General features: G+C 29.7%; 1 protein-coding gene across 2 annotated transcripts in view; it reads left to right on the plus strand.

Moving 5' to 3' along the window:
• Positions 1–25,411, plus strand: part of LOC103570893 (matrix metalloproteinase-2) — a 142,783-nt gene that overhangs the window by 30,328 nt on the left and 87,044 nt on the right. For both annotated transcript variants that reach the window (XM_014441024.2, XM_053742944.1), the window contains 2 exons: positions 17,669–17,770; positions 19,803–19,972. In XM_014441024.2, the coding sequence (XP_014296510.1) occupies positions 17,669–17,770; positions 19,803–19,972 (272 nt within the window). The remainder of the gene's footprint in view (positions 1–17,668; positions 17,771–19,802; positions 19,973–25,411) is intronic.

The following is a 25,411-nucleotide window of genomic DNA, read 5'->3' on the forward strand; positions in this document are numbered from 1 at the left end:
GGAAAAGTTCCTGTGTTAACATAGTAAAAATTACTGTGTTATGTAGTAGAAATTACTGTGTCAGCATAGTAGAAATTACTGTGTCAGTATAGGAAAAGTTCCTGTGTCAACATAGGAAAAATTACTGTGTTATATAGTAAAAATTACTGTGTCAACATAGTAAAAAATATTGTGTCAACATAGTAGAAATTACTGTGTCAGCATAGGAAAAGTTCCTGTGTCAACATAGTAAAAATTACTGTTTTAACATAGTAAATATTACTGTTTTAAGATAGTAAAAATCACTGTGTCAACATAGTAAAACTACTGTGTTAACATAGTAAAAATTATTGTATCAACACAGTAGAAATTACTGTGTTAACATAGAAAAATTACCTGTTTTTTTTTTGCGTGTAGAGTTAACTGTAAAAAAAGTGATAATTTAAAAAAATGAAATTCCGTAAGAGTATAGAATAGTCGTAATAGTACTTGATATTGGTGGTGTGACAAAATTAAAGCTTGTCATGTGATGAGATTGTCGAAGCGAGTAAAAATGAAGCCATGATAACGCGGTCGAGTGCAATCGACGTAAAAGCATCATGTGTGATGTTCTAGGTATGAGAATGAATATAGGATGTGAACAAGTTGAGTATAGAGAATCGAGTAGATAGATAGTAACCTTGTCTCTACTCTTGGTGTGTTCTGTCGTCTGTACAGTAGCACGATTACTCTTCGTTAGTGTCATGATCGTTCTGTCATGTTCTAATGGACCAGAGGATGAAGGGGCGAACCGTGTCATCACTGATAAGTTAACGGTGAAAATTTTAACGCCATTACAACCTTATAATTTTATCTTATTTTTATCGCCGTTATTTTTTCATTTTATCCTCGCTATTGTAGTATTTACTTCCAAGAGATTTATCAGATTTATCAAACTATAATATATAATTTTTTACATAACATTGTTACGTAGTATTGATTTATTTTATTTTTTCACAATTACATAATTTTTATTAGATTTTAGCAGACATTAGTAACAGGACTTTTTAAAATTTTTCTTTATAAAACATGACACTAAATTTTTTTAAAAAATTGATACCACACATTTTGTAATAGCAAGTATCTTTCATCACATACAGGGAAGCCTAATATACATGAAAATAATTCGAATTTTTTTTTTCAAAATTTTTCAATCTCAGTCTCCTTCTACACGGACAAAAAATTACGATGCTTGGTTCTAGTAATTTTTGAAAATATCAACTAATAACGTTATGGTAACAATTACTGGGAATTATGGAACATGTGCCCATAAAGTCTGGGAAAAGTTTCCATAATCATGAGAAGAATTTCTATAATGATAGTGAAAATTTCAGTATCATACACGGAGAGAAAATTATGGTAACAGTTACAATATATTATGGGAATGGTTCCCATACTGCATGGTAACCGGTTTTTTTCAAATGTTGATTATAGGAACGGCACCCATATATATTATGGTAATCATTCCTATAATTATGGGAATAATGGGTATAATTCTTATATGGTATTGGAATAGTTCCTATGGAATCATGGTAATCATTACCATAATATTATGGTAACCATTACTATAATATTATGGTAACGGTTACCATAATGTATAGGAATTATTACCATAATAGTATGGGAATGGTTACCATAATATGATGGTTATGTTTACCATAATATTATAGGAATAGTTACCATAAAATATAGGGCTTATTCCCATACACACTTAGGAACCATTACAATGTGGTTATAGGATCGGTTACTATTTGCTTGTGGGAACTATTCCTATGAGTATGGTAATCATTACCATGATTCTTTCACATGCGATATGGAAACTGTTACCATAATGGTAGGAATTGTTCCCATACTTATGGAAACTTTTCCCGGAAAGTATGGGTCTATATCCCATAATCCCAAGTAATCATTACCATAACGGTATGGGATGATATTTCATAAACGTACTAGGAACAGTTACCATAATTTTCTCTCCGTGTATGGTATTTGAATTTTGGTAATGATTACCATACCATACTCGTAGAAATAAACACTATTAATTATGGTAACGGTTCCTATAATATATCGCGTTGCTGATTCCAAAAGTACTTACATCTTTTCAAACTATTTTTTAGTACAAATCGTTTTAAAAATCTATTTTAAATTCCAAAAAAGTGCAATGAAAATGAAATGCATGACACTGAAAAAATAGTCATACTTTTTTGCTCTAGGAAGTTCCCTAAAGCCAAAAAGAATGAATAAAAATATAACTCCTTTTAGAATTAGTAACGCGATATAAGTACAGATCAGTATTATCGTATTACTTATTATTATTACTTAGTGAATTCGTATATCATATATTTTTATATTAGTAGCGATGACCTAGAGACCCAGCCCCTATACACTCCATAGAGTGTTTTATTAATAGCTTCCGTTACAGTCTTTCATATTCGAAATTTTCATTTTTAGTGTTGGTTATTTATTTCGAGACATCGTAAATGATATGAAATAACTTGAAATAATTTTTTTCATGATATCAACATTTTAATGTCAAGTTTCAGTATCTGCATAGTCAATCAAAACAACCGATTTCATTCCAATACCACGGACAAGTATTAGCATATGCATAAATTCCGAATGCCTTCAGTCAGGGCGCAGAATCAAATTTGTTCTGTTCCATGGAAAAAAATGATAAATAGTATTTGTAGTTTCTACTTTATTATAAATTGCAAATAACCATTAACTCTTACGCTATTAATTGATCACATCATTGGTCTTAAATTAACTTGTTTTTGACTAACTGCTGACACTGAAACTTTAATTTCCAATGCAGGTAACCATGAAAAACATTTCATATGACACACGATTTTAGACTGCGGGTACTGCCTTAGGACAGTCAACTTTACCCTGGTTTGAAATCGTCTTGTTTCATCCCTTGTCATACAATAAACTATTTCTATGAAATTAAGCCATAAAACGAGCCGAAGAATGTGCTAATGAAACCTTCTTTTACGTGAATTATTTATCACCTATAAAATATTTTAATTATTCCCAATATATTAGATCTAAAAGACATTACTATCGATAAAATAGAATTACTCAATTTGTCGGGTGATAAAAATAAAAAAAACTTGATGAAAAAGTAATGTCAATAACCTCTATCGCTTTTGATACAATAATACGTGGAATGCGATTATGTAAATAGGCAGAGGAGCTTGAGGGAGAATTCGTTAATCAGTTTGGTTTGGCAGTGTGAGTAAGAGCTAGGGGATGATAGGGAGTAATGAGTCTTTGCTGGTGTGTATTACCTACTATTCCTGTTTGCCCGCCAGATACAATTCCTCAACTGGGAATACCAGTCACGCGCATGATAATCGATTACATCTAGGATTATATATATAGGAATATAGGCCAAGAGGGTTTCTAACATCTAATTAAAGGGGCTGTAACACTCCGCATATTCTAAATCTCCTAAATGAGATCTTCATGTACTGCGGATATTAAAAACTTTGCTATTTCATCATACAAATATATAAAGCTCTCATTTTCGGTTTGATTGTATAACTACTTTGTCGAACGAATAAATGCGATAATTGCTTTATACTCGAGTATTTATTTAAGCTGATTTTAACGATAAATAAGTAATCCTTTGATTGTAAATTTCAGTGTTTGTATTATTTTATAAAATTATTCGATGGATGGAAAAATACGGAGTTTTTTTTTTACAAATTTGAATATTTGATATTTTTCAATCCTTTTCCAAAAACCATGGATCAGAAAATTTAAATTATTGAATTTTTAGGTTTTGTGAAAAGTAATTTATCTTGTTTAAATTTATTCTGTACTTTTGGCGCGAAAATTTAAATATTTTATTCAAAATCATTTTCTTAATTTGGGAAGTTACAAAAAAATAACTTAAGAGAAGCTTCTGGATAATTTTGTGTTTTTCTCCCAAATGACAGCTCTTATTCCAAGTTACCACAGTTCGACTCACTACTCGATCATCTAGCGTTTCTAGGTTTAATTTATCGGAAATCTATTCGGAACTGAATTACAAAAAAAATTCGGATAAAGTCTTCATTTGTTGAAGGGGCAAACCTTTCTTAAATTACCACAATATATACGACAGTGTTAATTTTATTACAAGAATTTTATCATTTATGAAATTAGTTTTAAAATTAAATTTTAAACTATTATATTAAGTACTTTGCTCATAACACTTCTTCCGTACCTCGGGTAAAAGTGAAAATTTTTAAAAAACTTTTATAAAATATTAAAAGCTTCTGGAAAATTAATTTTCATCCTAATTTAAGTTTGTATCAAAGGCTTGATGTAATATGATCGAGAGGCTGTCAGCCGAGATTTTACCCTATCTCATTAAAGCTACGCCAACAACATGAAGCACATTTATAAGATATCTACATTAAACACATCTGCATGTGGCATACAACTCGCGGTATGCATCATAGTTAGGTTTCAAGAATATAGGATGACAAAATGAAAGAGCTTTCATAAGTTCTTGACAAATATATCACAGTATTTCCTATCTTATATGTGTCAACTGTTTTGCATAGGAATATCTTTTCGGTAGCTTATAATTATTCTTTTTTTTTTACCGCGAAGTCATGTAACAAGCTCTATCGTAAATTAATCCAAGCAAAACGAGACATCATTTTGCAGAACGAAATTCTAATCTGTATCTTACTAAAGATGCGGGAAATTCGGTTCCTTTCTAGGGCAAAATGTTCAGCGAAAAATATCTATGTTTGATGTATGACTAAATATACATCCGTATGACTAAAATATGTACATGAGGGTTTGCGGTATGTTCGTATAGTAAAAAACAAAATTTTTCAAGTATTCACTATATCGATACTGCTATTCTAATATACCCTATTCCACAAAATTTGACATTTTAACTTTTTTTGAAAAATGTAATCATTGTAACAATGTGCAGCTTATGGAAAAATTTTCGAGGTCAAATTGTTTATTCAGTATTTTTAAAAAGATATTCTAATATGTCGTATTCCACACGCAGACTTTCGCGCATTCTAATATGTCGTATCCCACATTCGTACACTGTGAAAAATTCCCATTAAATTTTACTATGGGTGCATTGTAACCCCGGACCATAAGAAAACTGATACAAAATTTACAAGTGTACCATAGTAAACGTATGCGCATAGGTCCCAATTGTGTCGTCTGCGCATACCGTTTACTATGGGATACTTATAAATTTTGTACCAGTTTTCTTATGGTCCGGTGTTACAATACGCCCATAGTAAAATTTGTTGGAAATTTTTCACAGTGTATAGGTTTAGTCACGCTTACCATTTTTGATTTTAAGTTAATTTTAAGGAAGTAATTAACGACATGAGTAAGAAGGTAATGATGCATAATTTTTGACTCTTCTTACAGCATATAATTCAAAATTATTTATTCACTACAAATGCCTGTATTTTATGAAAACATGAAAATAAATTTGTAGGTTATACCAATGTAGACATAATACAAATAATTTTTATTTGCCGACCGTAAAAAGTTTTTTTTCCTGAAAAATTTCCCAAATGTGGGATAGGGCATATTATAATGGCAGTATCGATATAAGTTTTATTAAATTTAGAGGTTAAAACAAAACAAAACTCCGGGGTAAAATGAACATCTACGAAAAAAACTTTCTTCAGAATAAACATGATTTTTTTTTTCCATGGTTTATGACACTAATTTTATTTTCTTTTATTTGAAGAAAATGATTCAAATAACCAAAATTAAAAAAAAAACAACTTTGTCTTCTTTTACAATTTTCGGAATGCTTGCCCTGCCATGAATTGCAAATAAATATTTTTGGACGGGTCAAAATTTTTATTTTTTTTTTTTTTTCAAAAGGTCTTATTTTACCCAAAGCTATTCTATATCTATATATATATATATATATATATATATGAAATATACCTGGTATGCAGAACATTTATGAAGTTTCGTAAAGTGAATAGAATGCAATTCGTGTTCTTGATTAAACCAAACAATAGTCTCTAAATTTTTGGCTTTATCTCTACAAGACAAATTAATTTAAAGTTATTCATTATTTCGCTTATCGCTATTTATCTTAGTAGTTCATTTGAATTCAGTTTATTTATCTTATGTAAATATTGGTAATCAGAATCTATTTGATGTAAAACAATGTCTTATTTAGTTGCAATTCAATTATTCACTGGAATCATCATATTTATTGTATTCAAACAATATATCATAGAATGTTTTATTCTCATAAATTATTGCCTGTATTCTGCGATAAAATAGTTATCATGGACACTGTTAATAAATGTGTAACATAACTAATAGGAATTCTATTTGAGTTCAAAATATCATTTGTTGCTGATAAAATTGATTTCCATATATTTGTATTCAGAGAAAAACAAAAAACATTTCCGGTAGTACCAAAGTGTGAGTTGAATTTTATGCATAAAAATTTATTGCAAATAGCTGAGTGTGCATAACCATTTTTATAAAAAATATTGATAACTGACACCATTATCAATAAAATTTAATAACTGAGTCTCTTATAATAACATAAATACTGAAATAAAATCTGACATTTATCTGTTATTTACTTTATTGATAAAAAAATAAAGGAAAAAATATATTGATGTCAATTGTTGTATTTACATAAAATTGATACTAGCCCTCTGTCAATAAGCTCAGCCGGTTTTTAAGCATTGATAGATTTTCTTTCATTGATAACTTTGTAAAGCGCGGTTCTATATAACTCTAGAGACTATTCATGAAAACACTTTGGTACAAAATGTATTTGTCGCGGAATTGTATCAGTCCACTTTTATTGCGTTTCGGACCTTCAATAAAAAGTTATTCATGTTTTCTATACAGAAAACAAGGATTCTTTTGGCGCAAGAAATCGCATTACGAATTGAAAACGAAAAATTTCCTATGCACTAGAAAAAAAACGGTGTTAAAAAGGACTCAATTTAACACCGCGTTAAAGCTTAAGTCATTTTTACTTGCCCAAGAAATTTTTTTAAAAATTTCTAAGCCGAAAATTTTTTGGGTCAAGTATAAATTTTCGCGCCAAAAAATAATTTTTTTTCTTTGAATAAAAAATAATTACTAACAGAAATAAGTTTAGTGTAAAATAAATAGGCATAATTTGATTACGAGAATTTGCAAAGCATTGAAAGTTATTCAGATCACATTTAGGTAGTTGCCAGAAATTCTGTTTCCGTTTTATTCAGTATTATGAGAGAATACAGCCTGGGGGTTCAACAGACAATCCTCATCTCTTGGGGCTGTCTTTTAACCATGTGTGGTTCATGCTTGGCACGATTTTCTGACTTAATCCGTAAGTCTCTTGTAGAGTCCTCTTGTGAGGAGGGCTACTGTACCTCTATACCCTAGTCGTATCGTTTAGATTTCTGCGGCATAACCGAAAGAGACTGTTAAACATTTACATTGAAGCATAGAGAGGTAGGAACTGGCTATGTAGTTTACCTAGCGTACTGCGCTTACTGATATTCTCTGTCTATATACTCATTCACGCCACAGTACTCTCATATATGTTCTGGGACATTTTATTGTATGTACAACTGAATATTCAGTAGATTTCCGGGCAATGGACTTGGATAGCTGTTCTGAAAACTCATGGAACCATTTGGATTACAATAGAATTAAATGTTATGATTTATTGTCTATTTTTATCGAATTTCACGGGATAGTTTTTTTGAATGTTCGAAAAAAAAAAATTATTTTCATTTAACCGAAAACATCAAAAAATTTTTTAAATTTTTAAAAATGGCGGGGTTTTTAAAAAAATTTCAAATTTCGCGCGAAAATTCGGTGATTTTTGTCCTGCCAAAATTACATTTTTGATTCGATCGAAAAACTGGAGGTTCATGATATGTAGAAACATATATATATACATATGAGAGGCTGCAATTCGAATAAAATCTATTGAATGATATGTTTTAGAGTTATATAGATGCAGCAATTTTGAAAAATGTATTTTTGAAAACCAATAAGCGGCTGCTTTTCAAATGGCTGTAATTCAAAAAAACTATTCTAGATATGCACTAAAAATTGTAGTATGCTATTTTTGAAGCTATAAACCATCAAAAAATGAATTGATTTTTCAAAATTTCATACTAGTGGTCCGTTTTAACCCTCGTGTTATGATCAAATAATAATAAATCAAAATTTCGAACAAATATCATAGGATTTTATCCTCGGTATGTCTGTATACTTTTAAAGTATATATGTATATGTTTAATATGAAAAGTATAAAGATGATTTATGATGAGAAAATATTATTTAAGAAATCGCGTGATCGTAGATCAGATCTCACGCTTCGTGTTTGAGATAGGCTATATATATTAATTTTTTTATTATTTGAAAAATTAATTTTAGAAAATGTGAAATATTGAATGCACATGAATTGATAGCAGAAATAATAAAACAATAATTAAAAATTTTATTGAATTGAGAAAAACGCTTCTGTCATTCTCTTCCACCCATTGTCCATATTCTTGAATTTTTTTTTTTTTATTCCAATATGCTTTGATGATCCGAGTGCTGATAATAGTAAGCGCCATAATAATAATAGCCGACAGCCAACTGAGAGACTTGGGAATGTGAGTAATTGACTTTTATATCAACGGTTGGAAGGGAAAATAAAAGGGATGTAGTAGTAAAGAGTTTAAAGATGAGAGGTGTGAGAAGATAAGCTCTTAAAAAGACAGATAGGATATTGAATGTTGTAAGAAAATGTCACATTTATAAAGTTTAATCTTTGAAAATTTTAAGTTCTAAAGATTTTTTTTTTTTCTGAAATGTTGATGCTCTTTGAAATTTTTTTTTTATCTTTATTTTGAGCTTATAGTCTTTATAAAATATTACTCCTTTGCTCAAATTACCCCTTATACTATACACTGAAAAATAGACGGTGTTAAAATGGACACCAGTGCAGAGGTATCATCCAATCGGTGTACATGTGGTGTATGATGGTGTAATTGTAAGTGTTTTAAGATCTACACAATATCAAAACAGGCTTTTTGAGCCTCTTGAACCCTAAAATGTTGAGATCTGGTCAAAACTAAGTTTCCGAAAATCGAACCGAAACCAAGAACTTTCCCTCCTTTTTTTTTAAATTTTCAATTTCGAAGCGGGAAGTTTAAATTTTTTTCCTCCACTATTATGTGCTAGCATTCTTCCAGATGTCGTCTAAGACATTCCATAGAATATACATGCGCTTGCGTACCTTAACAACTAAGTTTTCTATTCGAGAAAACTTGAGTATTTGAGTCAATCAGAATTTTCGCGGTTCAAACCGAGTAATTTGAAATTTCCAAATGTTCAAAAAGTTACGAATGATCCGAAAATCTGGATTTCGAATCGAATGATTGTATTCAATCTGAAAACGAGTCGCACATCCCTAATATGAAGAATTGAATTTTCTAAAAGTCTATACCATTCTCCTGATTTTATTTTCGTGTCACTTGAACCAGCTCTTCCGTTTACAAGCTCTGAAGCTTATGAAACAAATAGCTGATATCGATTACATGCAACTGTATTTGACATATAAAAAAAAAGTAATGTACACAATCGCTTATGCGTAAATGTCAGCCATGTTCCTTTACACTGCAACTATTCTATGTCTCGACAATCGAAATGCAAATGTCGCAAACTATCGCTCGTGTGGATAACGAGTTCTAGGGCGGTATAAATAACGCCGGTAAAAATCTCGTTTCATTCTTTTCGTTTTCGCTCGTTTCCACAATCGCGGAATGGGTAATGGAGCGGAGTGAGGAATTTGCATGATACTGGATATAGTAGGTTGCTTGGTGGCTGACGATCGACATTCCACATTCAATGTCCATTCAAAAAATAATCGATCGAATTCATCCTTCTGTAAATAATCGCTTCAGTGTCCCAACAATTGTCATCTTTTTTTTTTTCTCTTGCTTTTCAAATATTTTTGTTTTTTCTAGTTCCGGGTTGAAAAAAAAAACGTTAAAGTATAAAATAAAATAGACGTTACGTACAAGAAATCGAGTAACAGATCAAAAAGTCCAATCACGTCTCGAAAATTCACTTGAGAGAATAATATCCGATGATACTTGTAATGTCCTAGACAGAAATTATTGCGGATAATTTTTTTTGCCTGCACAGCATAATCTTAAGTCAAAAAATAAAACAAATTATTAAAAAAGAGAGACAATTGTAAGGATATTTAATAATTCATATTTTTATTTTTACATCACTAGTGTTAAAATATTTGCTACTTGCTATTAGAAGCAGTTTCAAAAATTTTGACGTCAGAAAAAATTTCGATATCGGAAAATAATCATGGAGATGGTCATGAATTCTATGATTATTACTTTCCATCCATAGCATTCACAGCAATAGTAAATATTCTATTTCATTGTTTTAAAATATTAATTTTTAAAACAATGTGCATTTTAACACTGCCCAAAACTAAAAATTTTCCAAAAATTCTTTTGTGATGGTCGAGAGTATCCTACAATAAAATTTTGATGAAATATATATGAAGTCAAACTATTCGTAATGTGATTGGTCGAAAGCGAAAAAATATATACAAACGATACAAAAATATACATTAAAATAAATATATGGAAAACGTCACCCTTGTGCTTCTGCGCCGTACATGCACGCTAGTTTTTCACAGATATGTGTTAATTTGAGAGTAACATTTGAAAAGTGTTAACTTTCGAATAAAACACTATTTTTGTGTGTTAAAAAATAAATCGATTGAAGCTGGTCAAACGACCCGGGTCGAAAAATTTGATCTTATTTTAGTCTAACTAGATTATATTTGGACTAATTGGCCTGTCATTGAATTTTTATGAAAATTGTAAGCAGCTTTTGATCTGAAGACGATCAAAAATAGATTTATAAGAATAATAGGCAGTAAAAGTCTGATTTTGATCTAGGAGCGACCAAAACCAGACGACATTATTGAAAACAAGCCTGAAAACAGTTTAAATAAGGAATAGTACGCGCGAAATTTGATTAAATATGTGATTTAAAACAGACCAAATTTTCGACCCGGGAAGATGACAGTGTGTGAATTAACACTCGCGTTATTTTACACTTTGACGAATCCTTTTTCACTGTGACAGCCTTTGTTACATATATGACTATGTATATATTTGGTTCAAGAACGGTCCTTGATTACATATGTATGACAAAAAACCGATGACAAACGTATTATAAAAGAAAAACAGCAGGGTTTCGACTGTAGTTTTTGATTTGCTTATTCTCTTTGGCTTTGTATTTATCTATTCATTCTCTTGAAACTTGGATAAACTGAATATACATGAGTGCACAGTGGAATACAACTATAAGGCGCCACAGAGACTGTTGGCATATATATTTAATTTGTTGTAAGGCAAGTAGCTGATGGACCGACCACTTGATCCCAGTGAACTCGTTTCCTGCACCCGGCCTTGTCGACTTAGTCATCTTGAACGCAAACTTACGGAAGTAAACAAGGAAACGGAACGATCCCATTGGTATAATGGAAAAGCCAGCTGTTGGCTATTCTCATCTCATCTTTCTTACTTTTCTTTATTCATTTCTATATTTAATATTTTTTTATCGTTAGTTTTTATGCTAGCCAGCATGTCGGAAAAATGAAAAAACTAATGAAAATTTTAATTTTCTTTGTTGAGAATTTTTGGATTGGCTCCAAAAATTTTTCTCATTCCTATATAACTCCGACATTTTATTTTTATTTCTCTTTGTCTTGTCTCCCGTCATTCTTCCGTCTCGGATAACTACTCTGCGTTCTTAGAATTCACCGGTTGAATTTAGACGGCGCGTCATGCGGTGTCCTCGAGCTTCCGGTTTCACGAATTTGCGGCTTCAACGAATCGCATCTCTCTCATGCTTGGCTAATTTTCAGTTCAACGAACGACGTCGGATTTCACCAGAATTATCTGTGGCGAGAAAAGTGGTAACGAATGATGATGATGATGATGATGAATTGTGATTATTTGGAAGGAAAAGGTAGAAGGGGCATGATAGTAATCGACAGTTTCGAATGGATGTTTGAATCAGTCATGTTATTTCCGATTATTTGGTTAATTTATGTTTTGTCAATGATGACTTGTATTAAGCATGATTTCAATTGCTGGTTTGTACTATGAAGCCGATGATTAATACAATTTGTCATGCAAATTATTTAGAACAAGATTTTAATTATAATGATCAACTTGCTATAAATTCTATTGATTGAGTTTAAATATTATAATTTAATTTAAAATTTAAATATAGTTTAAGTAAATGAAGTAATCAAAATTTATAAAATTTGAAAACATAGAAACAGCTCTAGTGACTTAAAAATTTAATGTTTTGCATTGATCGGATCGAACTCTTTTCCATTAAATTGACACGAAACTTTTTGAATTTAAAAATAGCAGGCGGGAAATTGAAATATGCGTGACGAAAATCAAAACATGGATAAATTTTTGTGAAAGTAATGGCCTATTATGACTTTTCATACAAAATTGCTGTACTTTAAGCTTCAATAATATCAACAAATCAAAGACGAAATGTCAGTAATGAAAAAATAAACTCAATAAGCAAGAAGCAGTACTAAAAAAAAACCGTTGCCAGGTAAATTGCTTTTTGCCATTCGGTTATTTTTTCTGAAGAAATTATACAAATGATTTTAAAACACTGTGATACTTATAGAAAATATTATTTGCTATGTATAAATAAATTTTTCAATACGATGTGGCATTAAATTTAGTATATATTCAGTGGAACACGCGAAGAACAAAAAATATCAAATAATTACCCATGGGTATTAAATTTATTAGGTATAGTAGTAGTTTTGAGAAATTTAATATTCTTATATTATAATATGATAGTCAATTTTATCAGTGTTTACTTGAGTAATCCTTTGAAAAGTAAGTTAACTCTCTGTGATCGAGTTTTCAAATTTATTTGGCTTTCATCAACAAAGAAAAGGTCATGTTGAAATTAGCTATCCGTTGCGATCATAGGGGCTATCAATCGTAACTCAAACATTTTATTCCTCTATAAAAAGTTGTTATCTCTACGTTTCAAATGTGAGAATAAATCCAAAAAAAAAATAACATTACAAATATCTTTCATTAGCAAATAAATTTTTTCGAAAATATGCAAAACTAAACTACAAGTTACTCGTTACGATCCATACGAAAATAACAATAATATCGTATTATTTAATCTATATCATTGATAGCTATATTTTTTACTCTTTATACTTTTATTTTTACATTGATATTTCATCAACAGTTTTTTTCTTTTTTTTAATATTGTACTCTACAATAAATCGTCAATTTTTCTATTACGTTCAAATCGAAATATCTCTTTGATAACTTTTTTTTATCATTTATAAATAATAACTTTTGAAAAAGTTTAATATTATTTCTATTTTATATATAAATAAATTAAAGATAAAAAAAAAGCTGTGACCTATTTCTGCTAATATGAGTTTGAAACATAAAAAATTACAACTCAATATTTTATATTTCATTTAATGATAAAAAATTTATTAACTACTTTTAAAAAAATACCGCGACACCATATATTTTCTTTTACTCACTTATTTTTGCATCGGTATTCCATCACAGATAATTTGCTATTGTGCAATGTCATTAGCGACGTATAGAAAATAACTATAAACTAATCACCGCGTATTGTGAAATAAGAGATTGTCAATAAATAATTTCAAAAAATTAAAGGTGACCTCTTGTAGACTCAAAATTATTAAAAAACAATTTTTTTGATAATTTCCGACAGTAAAAAGACTGCACGCAAAAATGAATCAGTCGGAGTAAAGGCAAGCAATTACACATTAAAAGAAAAAAAAGATAAAACAAGGATTTGAATCCCATTTTGGTCATGCTTGCAATCTCTCCCTTGTGTTCTTGTCGTATCGCTATTGTGAGTCCTTTTAGCGAATATAGTACCGGTTGGCTGTGCACACGTGGTTATATACTTCTTACATTCTTGCTCTTTGTGTCACCGAAGAGAACGCGCGCCTTTTATAGATTCCCAAGTGTACACCAACCGCGTTTGAAGTCACTCAGTATTTGTGCAATATATATATTATATGTTTCCACCTGTTAAAAAGGTTTTCAAACAAGCATCACTGCGTACTATACTCAACATTGTTCCATTTTTTATCACGCAACCTTACATGGTACTTTAATAAAAAACCATCATATGAAAAAATTTTCAAACTCACTAATAATAATTTCAGTAAATTTCCTTTCAAATTTTGGCCCAACATTTTGTGTCTTCTAATGTACCTTAAGGCCATTTAACTCGAAGCAAATATTCCCAGGTGTAAGATAAAACGAGTACAGAGTCGTTATCTGAGGGAAAACGAGCGTGAGGAGGAAGCAAATGTAACTTCGGTAGATGTTTCAACAATTATTTGCTCTTGGGATATTTTTTTTTCCTCATTAGAGTATTTTCTTTTTTTTTTCTAGATTGTTATTTTTAGACAGACAATGAGTCTGCTACTGCTATTTTGAATAAAATAATCATCAAAAATAATTAATATATTTATTTATAAACATATATTTACATATATATATTAATCATGAATTTTGAACATTGGTAATGTCAATTGCAAATTACTTGGCATTAATATTTATCGAACTATAGATAGAATACATGAAAAAAGTAATATACATATTTATAAATATATCAAGGGTGATACAAATATAAGCGACTTTTTTCCAATCGTATCAAAATTGCTAGTTTTACAAATTGAAATAATCCTGAAATTTTGAATTTTTTGAGTTCACTATAAGGTAAAACTTTCTTTGAGTTCAAAAACATATGAAAAAGAATTTTTTCAAGCTTCATAAGTTTAAAAATAGTGAGAAGTTTTGGGACTGGCTCGCAAAATCAATCCTGCATTTTTTTCACCCTTTCAAATGCAAGGGTTTGATAAAAAAAATCCAAAAAACGGGCTATCATGTCCAAGTATATAAAAAATTGCTTTTTGAATTTGAATATGAACCTGAAGTTTCCAACATTGGATGCCAACGAATTTTCACATTCCTAGAAAGCAGAAAAAAATATTCCTGCCGGTTGTAAAAATTAGAAAAAAAACTCTCTCTAGATATCGGAGACCAAGTCCCTCCCACACAAATCAAGGTTTCAAATTTAAACATTCGAAAAAATACTCGTACGTTTTTGTTTACTGCGAAAAAATTATAGAGTCTATTGCCCTTATATTGACTCAGTAAAAAATCCATGGGAAAATTTAACTTTCTGCTAAAATAAAATATCCAAATTATTAAATTTTTGTTGAATTAATAGTTAGATTTTTGAAGCTGATTCTTTAAGTTTACAACACAGAAAAAAATAATAATTTGGTACACGAATATTTTTTGCAAATTTTTGGAAAAAAGGCAAAATTTTCTTAGTCAAAAAAAAAAATTTTTTTGTTCAAAAAAATTTTCTGCCTCTGAAAGAATTTTTTTTTTTTTTCAATAAAATTTTGACTTTTCTTCTAGATCGCAATAAATTTTCTTGGGTCGAGAAAAATTCTCATTCTAAGGTATACTTTTCTTGTGTAGACTGAATTTTCATAATTAGAACACGTTAGATTCATTTTTTGTTAAGTAATTTTTGTTGAAAGTTTTTGTATGAAAAATTTAAAATTGAAAATAATAGAACTGAAACGGACTATGAACATGACAGTTTTTTTGGAATTATAGTACACAAAGATATAAGTTTTTAAATTAATAATATAACAGGAAAATTATAAACAAATAATTAGTTTAATTTATGCACAAGTAATTTGAAATTTTAATTAATATGCAAGTTCGTTATTAAAAAGAAAAACTTATGACGTGCGGGAACGTGCGAACTTTGGGGTCACGTCCGAGGACACGGCAACGAGCTTTAACGAGGGAAAGCCGTCAATTATATGACCGTTGTGTACAAGTCCACGAGTTCGTGCAAAGCCTTAATCGACGATGACGATGACGTATAAAGTGGCCGGAATTGAGATGAATTAACTGTGAGTCTAAAAGGCCCAGAGGTGCACATAATACATTCGTCTGATTAATTTCTATTGTATGACTAAGATCACAAGAGGACATATATATCTATATATATATAGCTAATATAAATATGGTATATATTCATATTTTTAAAATTATTAACTACAAAATTCAAATTTTCCCGCGGTTTTTTTTTGAATCATACAATTTATAAATAGACATTTATTTCTCAAAAATTTTATTCCAAAATCGTACTTACAGATCCGCGACAATTATACTTAATTTTACTGTTATACGCTGATTCACTCATAAAAAATTTTTTTACGTCATAAAAGTAATAAAACTCACTGAAGAATTTTAGCTGTTAATTAAAATAAAACTGTAATTAATTAATATTTATTTTTGAATAATATATTTATAAATACATCAATATCAGAGACAAACCCGTTTCTAATTTATAAATATACTTGCAAATTTATTCATAGTACTCGGATTTTTACGTGCTGCTGGTTAATAAAAAGTTATTAAATAACCAAAATAATTTTGTCGTTAACGATTTTTTTTAACAGACACTCGTATTAATAATTTTGGAATTATACATATTTTTGAACATTTAAATTATGTACTGACAAGATGTAATTATAATATATTTGTGCGTATTGACTTTTTGCTGATTATGAATTTGGTTTTATGAAATTGAAAACATATATTTATATCAATTTATGAGTACATGCAGTAATTTTGCATTAAATAAAGTTTGACAGCGTTCAATTGACATTGTTGTGAAAATTCAATACCCTTAGTAATTACTTTTATTCAAAACTTTGAGTGTTCATTATGAAAAGACAATACTTAGGTTACATGAAGAAAAATTTTTATTGAAAAATAAAATAAAATAATTAAACTGTCGTTAACGAGAATATTAAATTTCTATAATTGAGGATTTGAATTAATATTATAATAGAATTGAGGTTTTGTTATGTCTGCAGCAGTTTTTTTTGTCCGATTGGAACATGTGGAACGTGACTCATATTTGAATTATTGATTTCACGAACAAAAAGCACAGAAATTTCTCGGCTAATAAATAAAAAGTTTATTTTATTATAAAAATTCAATTAAATATTTTTTAAATATTTGTACTAGAAAGGCGGGCAAAACGGACCAACTAAAAAATTTTTTTTTCTGTGTATATTTTGAAAAAAAAAAAAAATAAATAAATAAATAATTAATATCTTTATTTAATTCTGCGGTCCAATGGCTTTAGCTACAAAACCGTAAATCAAAACGTCAAAAATTTTCGTAACATCTTTTACCACAACTGGAAACTTTTTCATAAATTTCTTTTCGTAAGGTTTTTTCTCTCGTCTATAGTTTAAATTCCACTTACTCGTATCTTCCATCGTTTACTTTTATCCAAGACTTATTACTCCCGTCAATTTTATTTTTTATACTTTTCAACAACTTTTACTTCACACATTTTCTTGTTTACAAGAATCTCTATTACATATTTCATTTTATGTTATCATTTATATTAAATTATAAATACTTAGAAGAATTTATCAGCTATCATATTATAGAAAACTATTTAAATATATATTAAAAAAAAATTGTTTTTTTTTCTGTTGCAGCAAAATTATCTAATGAAATTCGGGTATTTGCCAGAGAGTGATCTGGAGACAGGAAATCTTAGAACGGATGATCAATTAAGAGAAGCTGTCAAAGATCTGCAGGTAAAGTCTTCACTTATTACTAGAGTCAGGATTTCTGCGCACGATAAAAATAACAATTAATAATCAACGGTGCCAAATTTTTTATATTGCAGGAAAAATATTCATCGTATAAAAAAATTTTTCAAATAAAAGTTGTTCAAAATTTAATTTTCTAAAAAAAATGTCTCTTATAATTTTTTCTTCGGACTAGTAAAAAAGCTGTAATTTCAAAATTAAGATTTTCATAATCAACGAAGTTTTGAATTATTTATTATGAATCTTAATTTTTGAATTACGGTGAAAGTATTGGTCGTATACAAAAATCATAAGAGACATTTTTTTTACAAAATTAAATTTCCTACAACTTTTGTTTAAAAATTTTTTTAATAAGACCAATATTTTCGCCGTAATATCAAAAATTTAACACCGAAAATTTTAACACCTATTTGAACCTACTGTTTGAACTTACCCCATTTTTTTATTTACAACTCAGACAATAAATAAATAAATTTTTAACCCACATAAATATTTAAAACTATGAAGAAATTCAAATAATTGCTTAATAAATATGAGTATTAGTATAGTTTATAATGTAAAAATGGTAATTAAAGTATAATAGGAATTTCTATCCGGTATTATATCACAAAGCCCGATCATAGTTGATGGAATAGGTCGAGTGACTGATTCTAGTTGATGAGCCAGACACGAGTGTTCTATTGGGAACCGATCTCACGCGCAAGGGACTCTCGAGACGACGGGATTTGCATGAAAATCGAGCTCGTCAGCTCGCTAGAATACGCGCCAGAGAATGATAAAGATCTAGGGTATGTTCAGCCAATGAAATGAAGAGAGCAAGAAATCGAGTGATAAAAAAAGATGATAATACAGAGAAGAATGAGACAAAAGACACATATATATATATATATATATATATATATATATATAAGAACAGAAAAGATCTATGAAAAACGGGGTCTCTAGAGGAATACGTAATGCTACTGTTGAATTTTCCATTCAAAAAAAAAAAAAAAAAAATAAATAAATAAATATCAGCAGAAGGAGGAATAAATATATCTTAACATTTGTATTATTAGAATATGAAAAAGACATATTGTTTGCTTTTAAAGGTTAGACAGTTGTCGGTTGTCACTTCCATTTATGTTTTTTTTATTTTGACTTATTTATAAAATATATACTTTTTAATTTTAATTCAATATTTTTATAGTCTTGGAGTCGTTGACTTATATGTTAAATATGACCACTTGTCAGTTATGTATTTAGTTAATTTAGTATCTTGATGTCATATATTTTAAAACTAACAAGTTAGCGTAATTATCATTTCAGGTTTTTTTTTTATTAATTAAAAATTTTTATTTAAATCCGAATTCACTCGGAGTTCCGCAGTTTTAAAAGATTACTCCGTAAATGGAGTAAATAGGGAGTTTGTTTTTTCACATGAAGAATTTTGGAGTAATCGGAATTTTATTTCACATCACATTCACTTTGATATGGGGTTTTAATATTAAAACAAAACCCCCGGAGTAAATTTGACTCCAAGGGCTTAAATTAATACAGTCATCCCGTTCAAATTTACTCCAGATTTAATCCGCGTTTACTCCGGAATTTTTTACAGTCCATCTTAATTATACACCAGAAAAATAACGGAGTAAATCCGGAGTAAATGTAGAGCAGGACTCCATTTTTTAAATTCCTTCTTAGTGAAATTTACTCCGAAGAAAAATTTATTTGGATGTCGAAATTCCGGTTCAGAGTAAAATTCGCCCTCAAGACTTCATATAAATATTAAAACTCCGAATCGGAGTAAATGCGAATTTAAATAAAACCTAAATCACTCCTTTAAAAAAAAACTCCGTGTGCAGGGTAATTTTTTTAAAACTTCGTGTCAATTCGGATTTCATTAAAATCCGTATTCACTCCCAATTTTTTACAGTTCATCAGCTAATCCCAGGTCAGAATAAAACATAAACATGTAATAATCTCTAAATACTATTTTTTAAAAAATACTAACACATGATATTTGAATTTTTTATAGAGGTTTGGCGGTATTAAAGTGACAGGGGAAATCGACGAAGCGACACAGAAGCTGATGAAGGCCCGACGTTGCGGTCTGTCAGACAAGCCCGACCCACGCTTCGAGAGATCAAGACATAAGAGGTTCACAATTCACGGGCAACATTGGCCGTACAAAAATCTCACCTGGAGGTAAGTAAATCTGAGATTTATTTATTTATTAAACTTGAACTCTGTATTAAAGTACAAGATCTCGGCGAGTTAGTCATACGGAAAAACTATAAACCAGCCAAAAGTTTATATAAATAAAAGTCCGGTTATTGGAAATGCCATTGACATTGTTGGTAGTCTGCCAGCGAGAATTGCCAACAGAAGTAGACGAGACACGCGACTTGTTCCCCTACTTAATCATTTATACACGTTAAACTTAAATAATGCAAGACGATAAGTACATTGAGTCTGATTAAATTTTATATAAAGTCTTTCTTTACGTGGTCATTGTATAGAGGACAACGGGCTTTGCATGCAACACGCGTAGGTGAATATGCATATGACTAAATAATATTGGGGGCGACGTACGAAGAGGGACCATTTTAAGGAGCCGCCAACGGATGTCGCACCCCGGTTATTGTCTTTCACTTTCTTCCTTTTCTTGGCTCCCACTCGTTGTCGGGGTCTTTCTGCTAACTAACATAACAAAGCCTTGATTTATGCTCAGGGTCATAGTACCAATTTAAAACTTTGTATTTATTTTTAATATATAAATTTCGCGAATAGAATAATTATTTATTTTCTGGATAAAAATATTTCTGTACACTGAAAAATTTGCGGATTAAATCTGGAGTAAATGTGGAGAGGATGACTTTTGATTTAATCTCCTTGGAGTAAAATTTACTCCGAATGGGAGTATTTTAATATTGTACTGAAAAATCGGGTGATTTGGAATTTTATTTAAATTCGAATTTACTCCGTCATTCAGAGTTTCGGAGTATTTAAAAAAATTACTCCGCATATGGAGTAAATAGGGAGTTTGTCTTTTCTGTGGAGTAATTTTGGAGTAATGGAGATTTTATTTAAACCCATTCACTCTGATTTAGAGTTTTACTATTAAAATAAACTTCTCTTCGGAGTAAATTTTACTCCGAGGGGTTAAATAAGTAAACAGTCACCTGCTTCGAATTCACACCAGATTTAATCTGAATTTACTCCGCAAATTAATCACAGTGCCTGTTAAGTAAACGTAAAAAATTAGCGGAGTAAATGTAAAGCAGATGACTGCCTATTTTTAATCCCCTCGGAGTAAAATTTACTCCGAAGGAAAGTTTAATATTAAAATTCCGATTCGGAGTAAATTCAAATTTAAATAAAATCCACATTACTCCGTTGAACAAACTCCTTATTTACTCCGTATGCAGAGCGATTTTGTTACAACTCTGGGGCTCCGAGTAACGGAGAAAATTTTTTGAATTTACACCAGATCTGATTTGAATTTACTCCGCAAATTCTTCACAGTGTATTTTAAGTAACCGTAAAAAATTAGTGGAGTAAATGCAGAGCAGATAACTGCCTAGTTTTTTTACACCGTCGGAGTAAAATTTGCTCCGAAGGAAAGTTTACTTTAACATTAAAATTCTGATTCAAAGTAAAACTCACTTCTAAAAGGAGTTTATTTAAATATTTAAATTCCGAATCGGAGTAAATACGGACTTATTTACTCCATATGCAAAATGATTTTGTTAAAACTCTGGGACTTTAAGTAACGGAGTAAATTTTACTCCAAGAAGATTGAAAAAATAAACAGTTACCTGTCCCAAATTTACTCCGGATATAATCCACGTTCACTCCGAAAATTTTTTACGGTGAAAAATTCCGAATCGCAGTCAATGCGTATTTAAATAAAATCCACATCTCTGTTGAAAAGACAAACTCCCTATTTACTCCGTATGCGAAGTGATTTTTCCTAAAATTCTGCAGCTCCGAGTGATAGAATAAATTCTAATTTAAATAAAATCCCGATTTTTTACAGCGTAACCAAAAAAATGATTTTTCAAAAATATTAGCATTAAATCCGTGTCAAAAATTTTTCCCATTGTTTTATAACGTACTACTCCGTTACGGGGGTGGGCAAAGAATGTAGGTATAGAATTTTCGTAATTTAAGTAACTTTGTAAACTATCGTTGAACATAAAACTTTGTGAGCTGATTCATAAAAGCTCGTAAAAAAAAAAGTTGGTCGAAACGGTCGATAGAAATTTTATGTTAGGACAACAGACAAGGGGAATGAGTATTAAAGTAAGAGGGAATGAGTTGAGACCTTTCTGGTTACTTGGGGACTCTAGACTATTGATCCAATGGTCTGTTCATGTCGGCTCATAAATAATCAAAAAGGTCCATACGTGAAATCCAAGACTTTGTTAATCTACTGGATATTCGACTATCGACCGATCAATTTTTTTTACCCCGTTAAACTTTTTACGTCATTTACATTTTTTCATTGTTCTTTTTTTCTGTATAATAGTCATAGAATATCTCTTAAATTTCGCTCTCGTTATTTCGCTGATGTCAGGTAGAAAATTTACCTCAAATCTTTGCCAATTGTGCAATCAGGTAAAATAATACAATACATTATTATTTTTTTTTATTTTACAGAAAATAATAGTAATGAAGTCATTTTTTTTTCTTCCAATCGTGACTTCATTTTTTACCTCATCATAAAAAAAATTTTTTTTTTATTCTTAATTAAAAAAAAAAAAAAAAATTTATGTTATTTAAGATTTTTCAACTCCACATTTAATTATCAAATGAGTTATTAACTCACATGGTAATTTGTACCATCGATTAAACAGTTTCCTTTAATTTAATTCGCTCGAAAAGTGGCGCGCTCTCGTGTTTTTTTAAATCAACGTTCTAATTATAGTTCGAAATGAAGTAAAAAAAATATGATAGCATATTTAAAAATTTCTTATTTAAAAAAAATAAAAAAAATTGTGGCAGCTGAAAATTAGTCTGAAGATAATGAAGATGAATTGAAAAAAGCTGGATTAAACCATTGAATAAAGTCTGCGTTTTTTTATCAATTTTTTCAATGATTTTTTTTCGGTATCTGGTTTTTTTACTTTATCAGGATTAAGAAAAGGATTCGTTAGGTACTCTTGTCTGTTTATACCTCTTGTTAGCCCCGTGTTGATTATTGGGTAACTCTTCACCCCTTGTCTTACACCTTAATTGCTCGCGATCCTAATGATTTCCTTCCTTCCTTTCGACTTTTTATTCTTTCATCAGTTTTTTTTTTGTCGTCTCGTGAATTCATTTTGCACTACACTGGGTTTGAAAGTGTAGACGGCAAAAAAAAAATCATGTGTGAAAGCGAAAGAGTAGGTAAACTAGGAATGAGAAAATATCGCAATCAATGTTATTCAAGAGGTTGTTGTATTGTAGAGAATCGTGTCGAGTGTATGTAGAATAATTGACGTACTAATTTTTTTAACGAAACGTTAAAAATTTTTTTGCAAAAGTATTCCAAATAAAAATAATCGGTAAAAAAAAAAGTATTTTATTGTATGCAATATTTAATAATATATATTAGGCTGTCCGTTATTTACCAAATTGGATTTTTTTACTTGCTCATGATATGAATCATTTATTTGTGGTCCAAAAATAATACAAAAAAAAAAAAAAAGTTTATTCTAATGCCGTTTAACCCTGCCTAAATAACAACACATTCCCATTAGTACAATGAGCATAATTTTATTACTCGCTTAAAAATAAAGATACAACAATGAGTAACAACTATTTTTATAGGAAATTTACCGCTCTTCAAAAAAGGTATCTTATGTTTTTTTCGTAAATCCAACCATTTGAGAGATATTGAAGTTCAAAGTTGATAGATTTAAAAAATAGTTTTTTTGATTAAAATTCTATAACTTTTCAGTAAACAAATATATACTCAGGCTTTCAACAGTTTTTTATCGGAAATTTACCGCTCTACAAAAAAGGCCTCTTAGATTTTTTTGATAAACTCAAGGGTTTAAGAGATATTTAAGTTTTAAGTTGAAAGACAACTTTTACAAACCAACTCAAAATTTTGCTTCGATAATATAAAAAATTCCTTTTATTTCGAGCTTAATATATATATATATATATATATATATATATATATATATATATATATATATATATTAACCCTGTTATTTTGATTATTATTAACATTGATCAATAAATTAAAATTTTAATCAAAAGGTTTTTTTTTTCACTATAATATTTTTGAATGTAATTTTATTTTTGCTTTCATCCATTCGCTACTCTATAAATACGAGGAATTTGTTCGTGAATGTATATAGAGACAATTCATTAATTAAACTATCAATTCAAATCCTAGTTCAAATTGAATTAAATTCAATCAAACTGAGGCTGTGTTTGATTTTCTAATTTTACTTTTACATCCTCAGTGTCTAGTGATAATAAAATTCTACGCTTTATCAAATAGCACAAATACCTCGCAGACATATTCTTTTGTAAAACGAAATAAAAAAAAAAAAAACACAAAACTAATTCGTTTTTTTTTTTGCTCTTTGTTTTACACATCGAGATTAGACTGCGTCATTTAATAGCAACGGTTTTTTTTTTAAATTTTACTCTACGAAATTTTTTAGTATGAACCTGAAACAGAATTATATTAAAGTATGATTTCTAATTGTAAAGTGATTTTTTTTACTCGGGACTCCGGCTGACGAAAAAAAAAGTTATTTTGTTGGTTAGAAAACCTTTGATCCCATAAAGTTTGTATTTATTTCAAAGAGCCGTTGTAAGCTTACAGAGTATATTTGAATTTTATGCGAATCGATTCAGCCAATTCTGATGCTAAATTTATTTTATATTATTTTTATCGAATAATACAGAATACAGAATCTATACGACCAATAGAGCTTTGATGTAAATCAATTTTTATGGTCAACGAATTCTTCGATCAGCCTGAGACTCTTTTGAATTTTTCAAATCATTGAAAAGCATAGAATAGCATACATACATGTATGTTAACCCACACTTGTACATATTGTTCTAAAAATAGCCGACATACACTGTGAAAAATTCCCATTAAATTTTACTATGGGTGCATTGTAACCCCGGACCATAAGAAAACTGCTACAAAAGTTACAAGTTTCTCATAGTAAACGTATGCGCACAGGTCCTAATCGTGTCGTCTGCGCATACCGTTTACTATGGGACACTTGTAATTTTTGTAACAGTTTTCTTATGGTCCAGTGTTACATTGCACCCATAGTAAAATTTATTGGAAATTTTTCACAGGTAGCTTCTTAGGACCTCGAAAAAGGGCGAACTTGATACTTTTATTTTTTGAAACTTCAGTTAGTAGCTGGAATAAAAATAAAAAAGTTTCTGTAAAACGGCACAGTTGAACACATAATATAGAGGTAATCACAAAGTCTAATTGTCGAGTCCTTTCAATAACAAAGAGAAGTCGCTTTCCGAATCTTGTTTACCTTCTCGTTTCCCAACATTATAGCGAGTCAGTTCAAAAAGTCAATTCTGTGGCGCTATTTAAACTTATAATTTCCGACTTTTCATTCTCTCATTTCTCATTCTCCTTTCATATCCTTTATCTGAACGTCT

Source organism: Microplitis demolitor, chromosome 2 (assembly GCF_026212275.2).
Source record: "Microplitis demolitor isolate Queensland-Clemson2020A chromosome 2, iyMicDemo2.1a, whole genome shotgun sequence".
Classification (NCBI taxonomy): Eukaryota; Metazoa; Arthropoda; class Insecta; order Hymenoptera; family Braconidae; genus Microplitis; species Microplitis demolitor.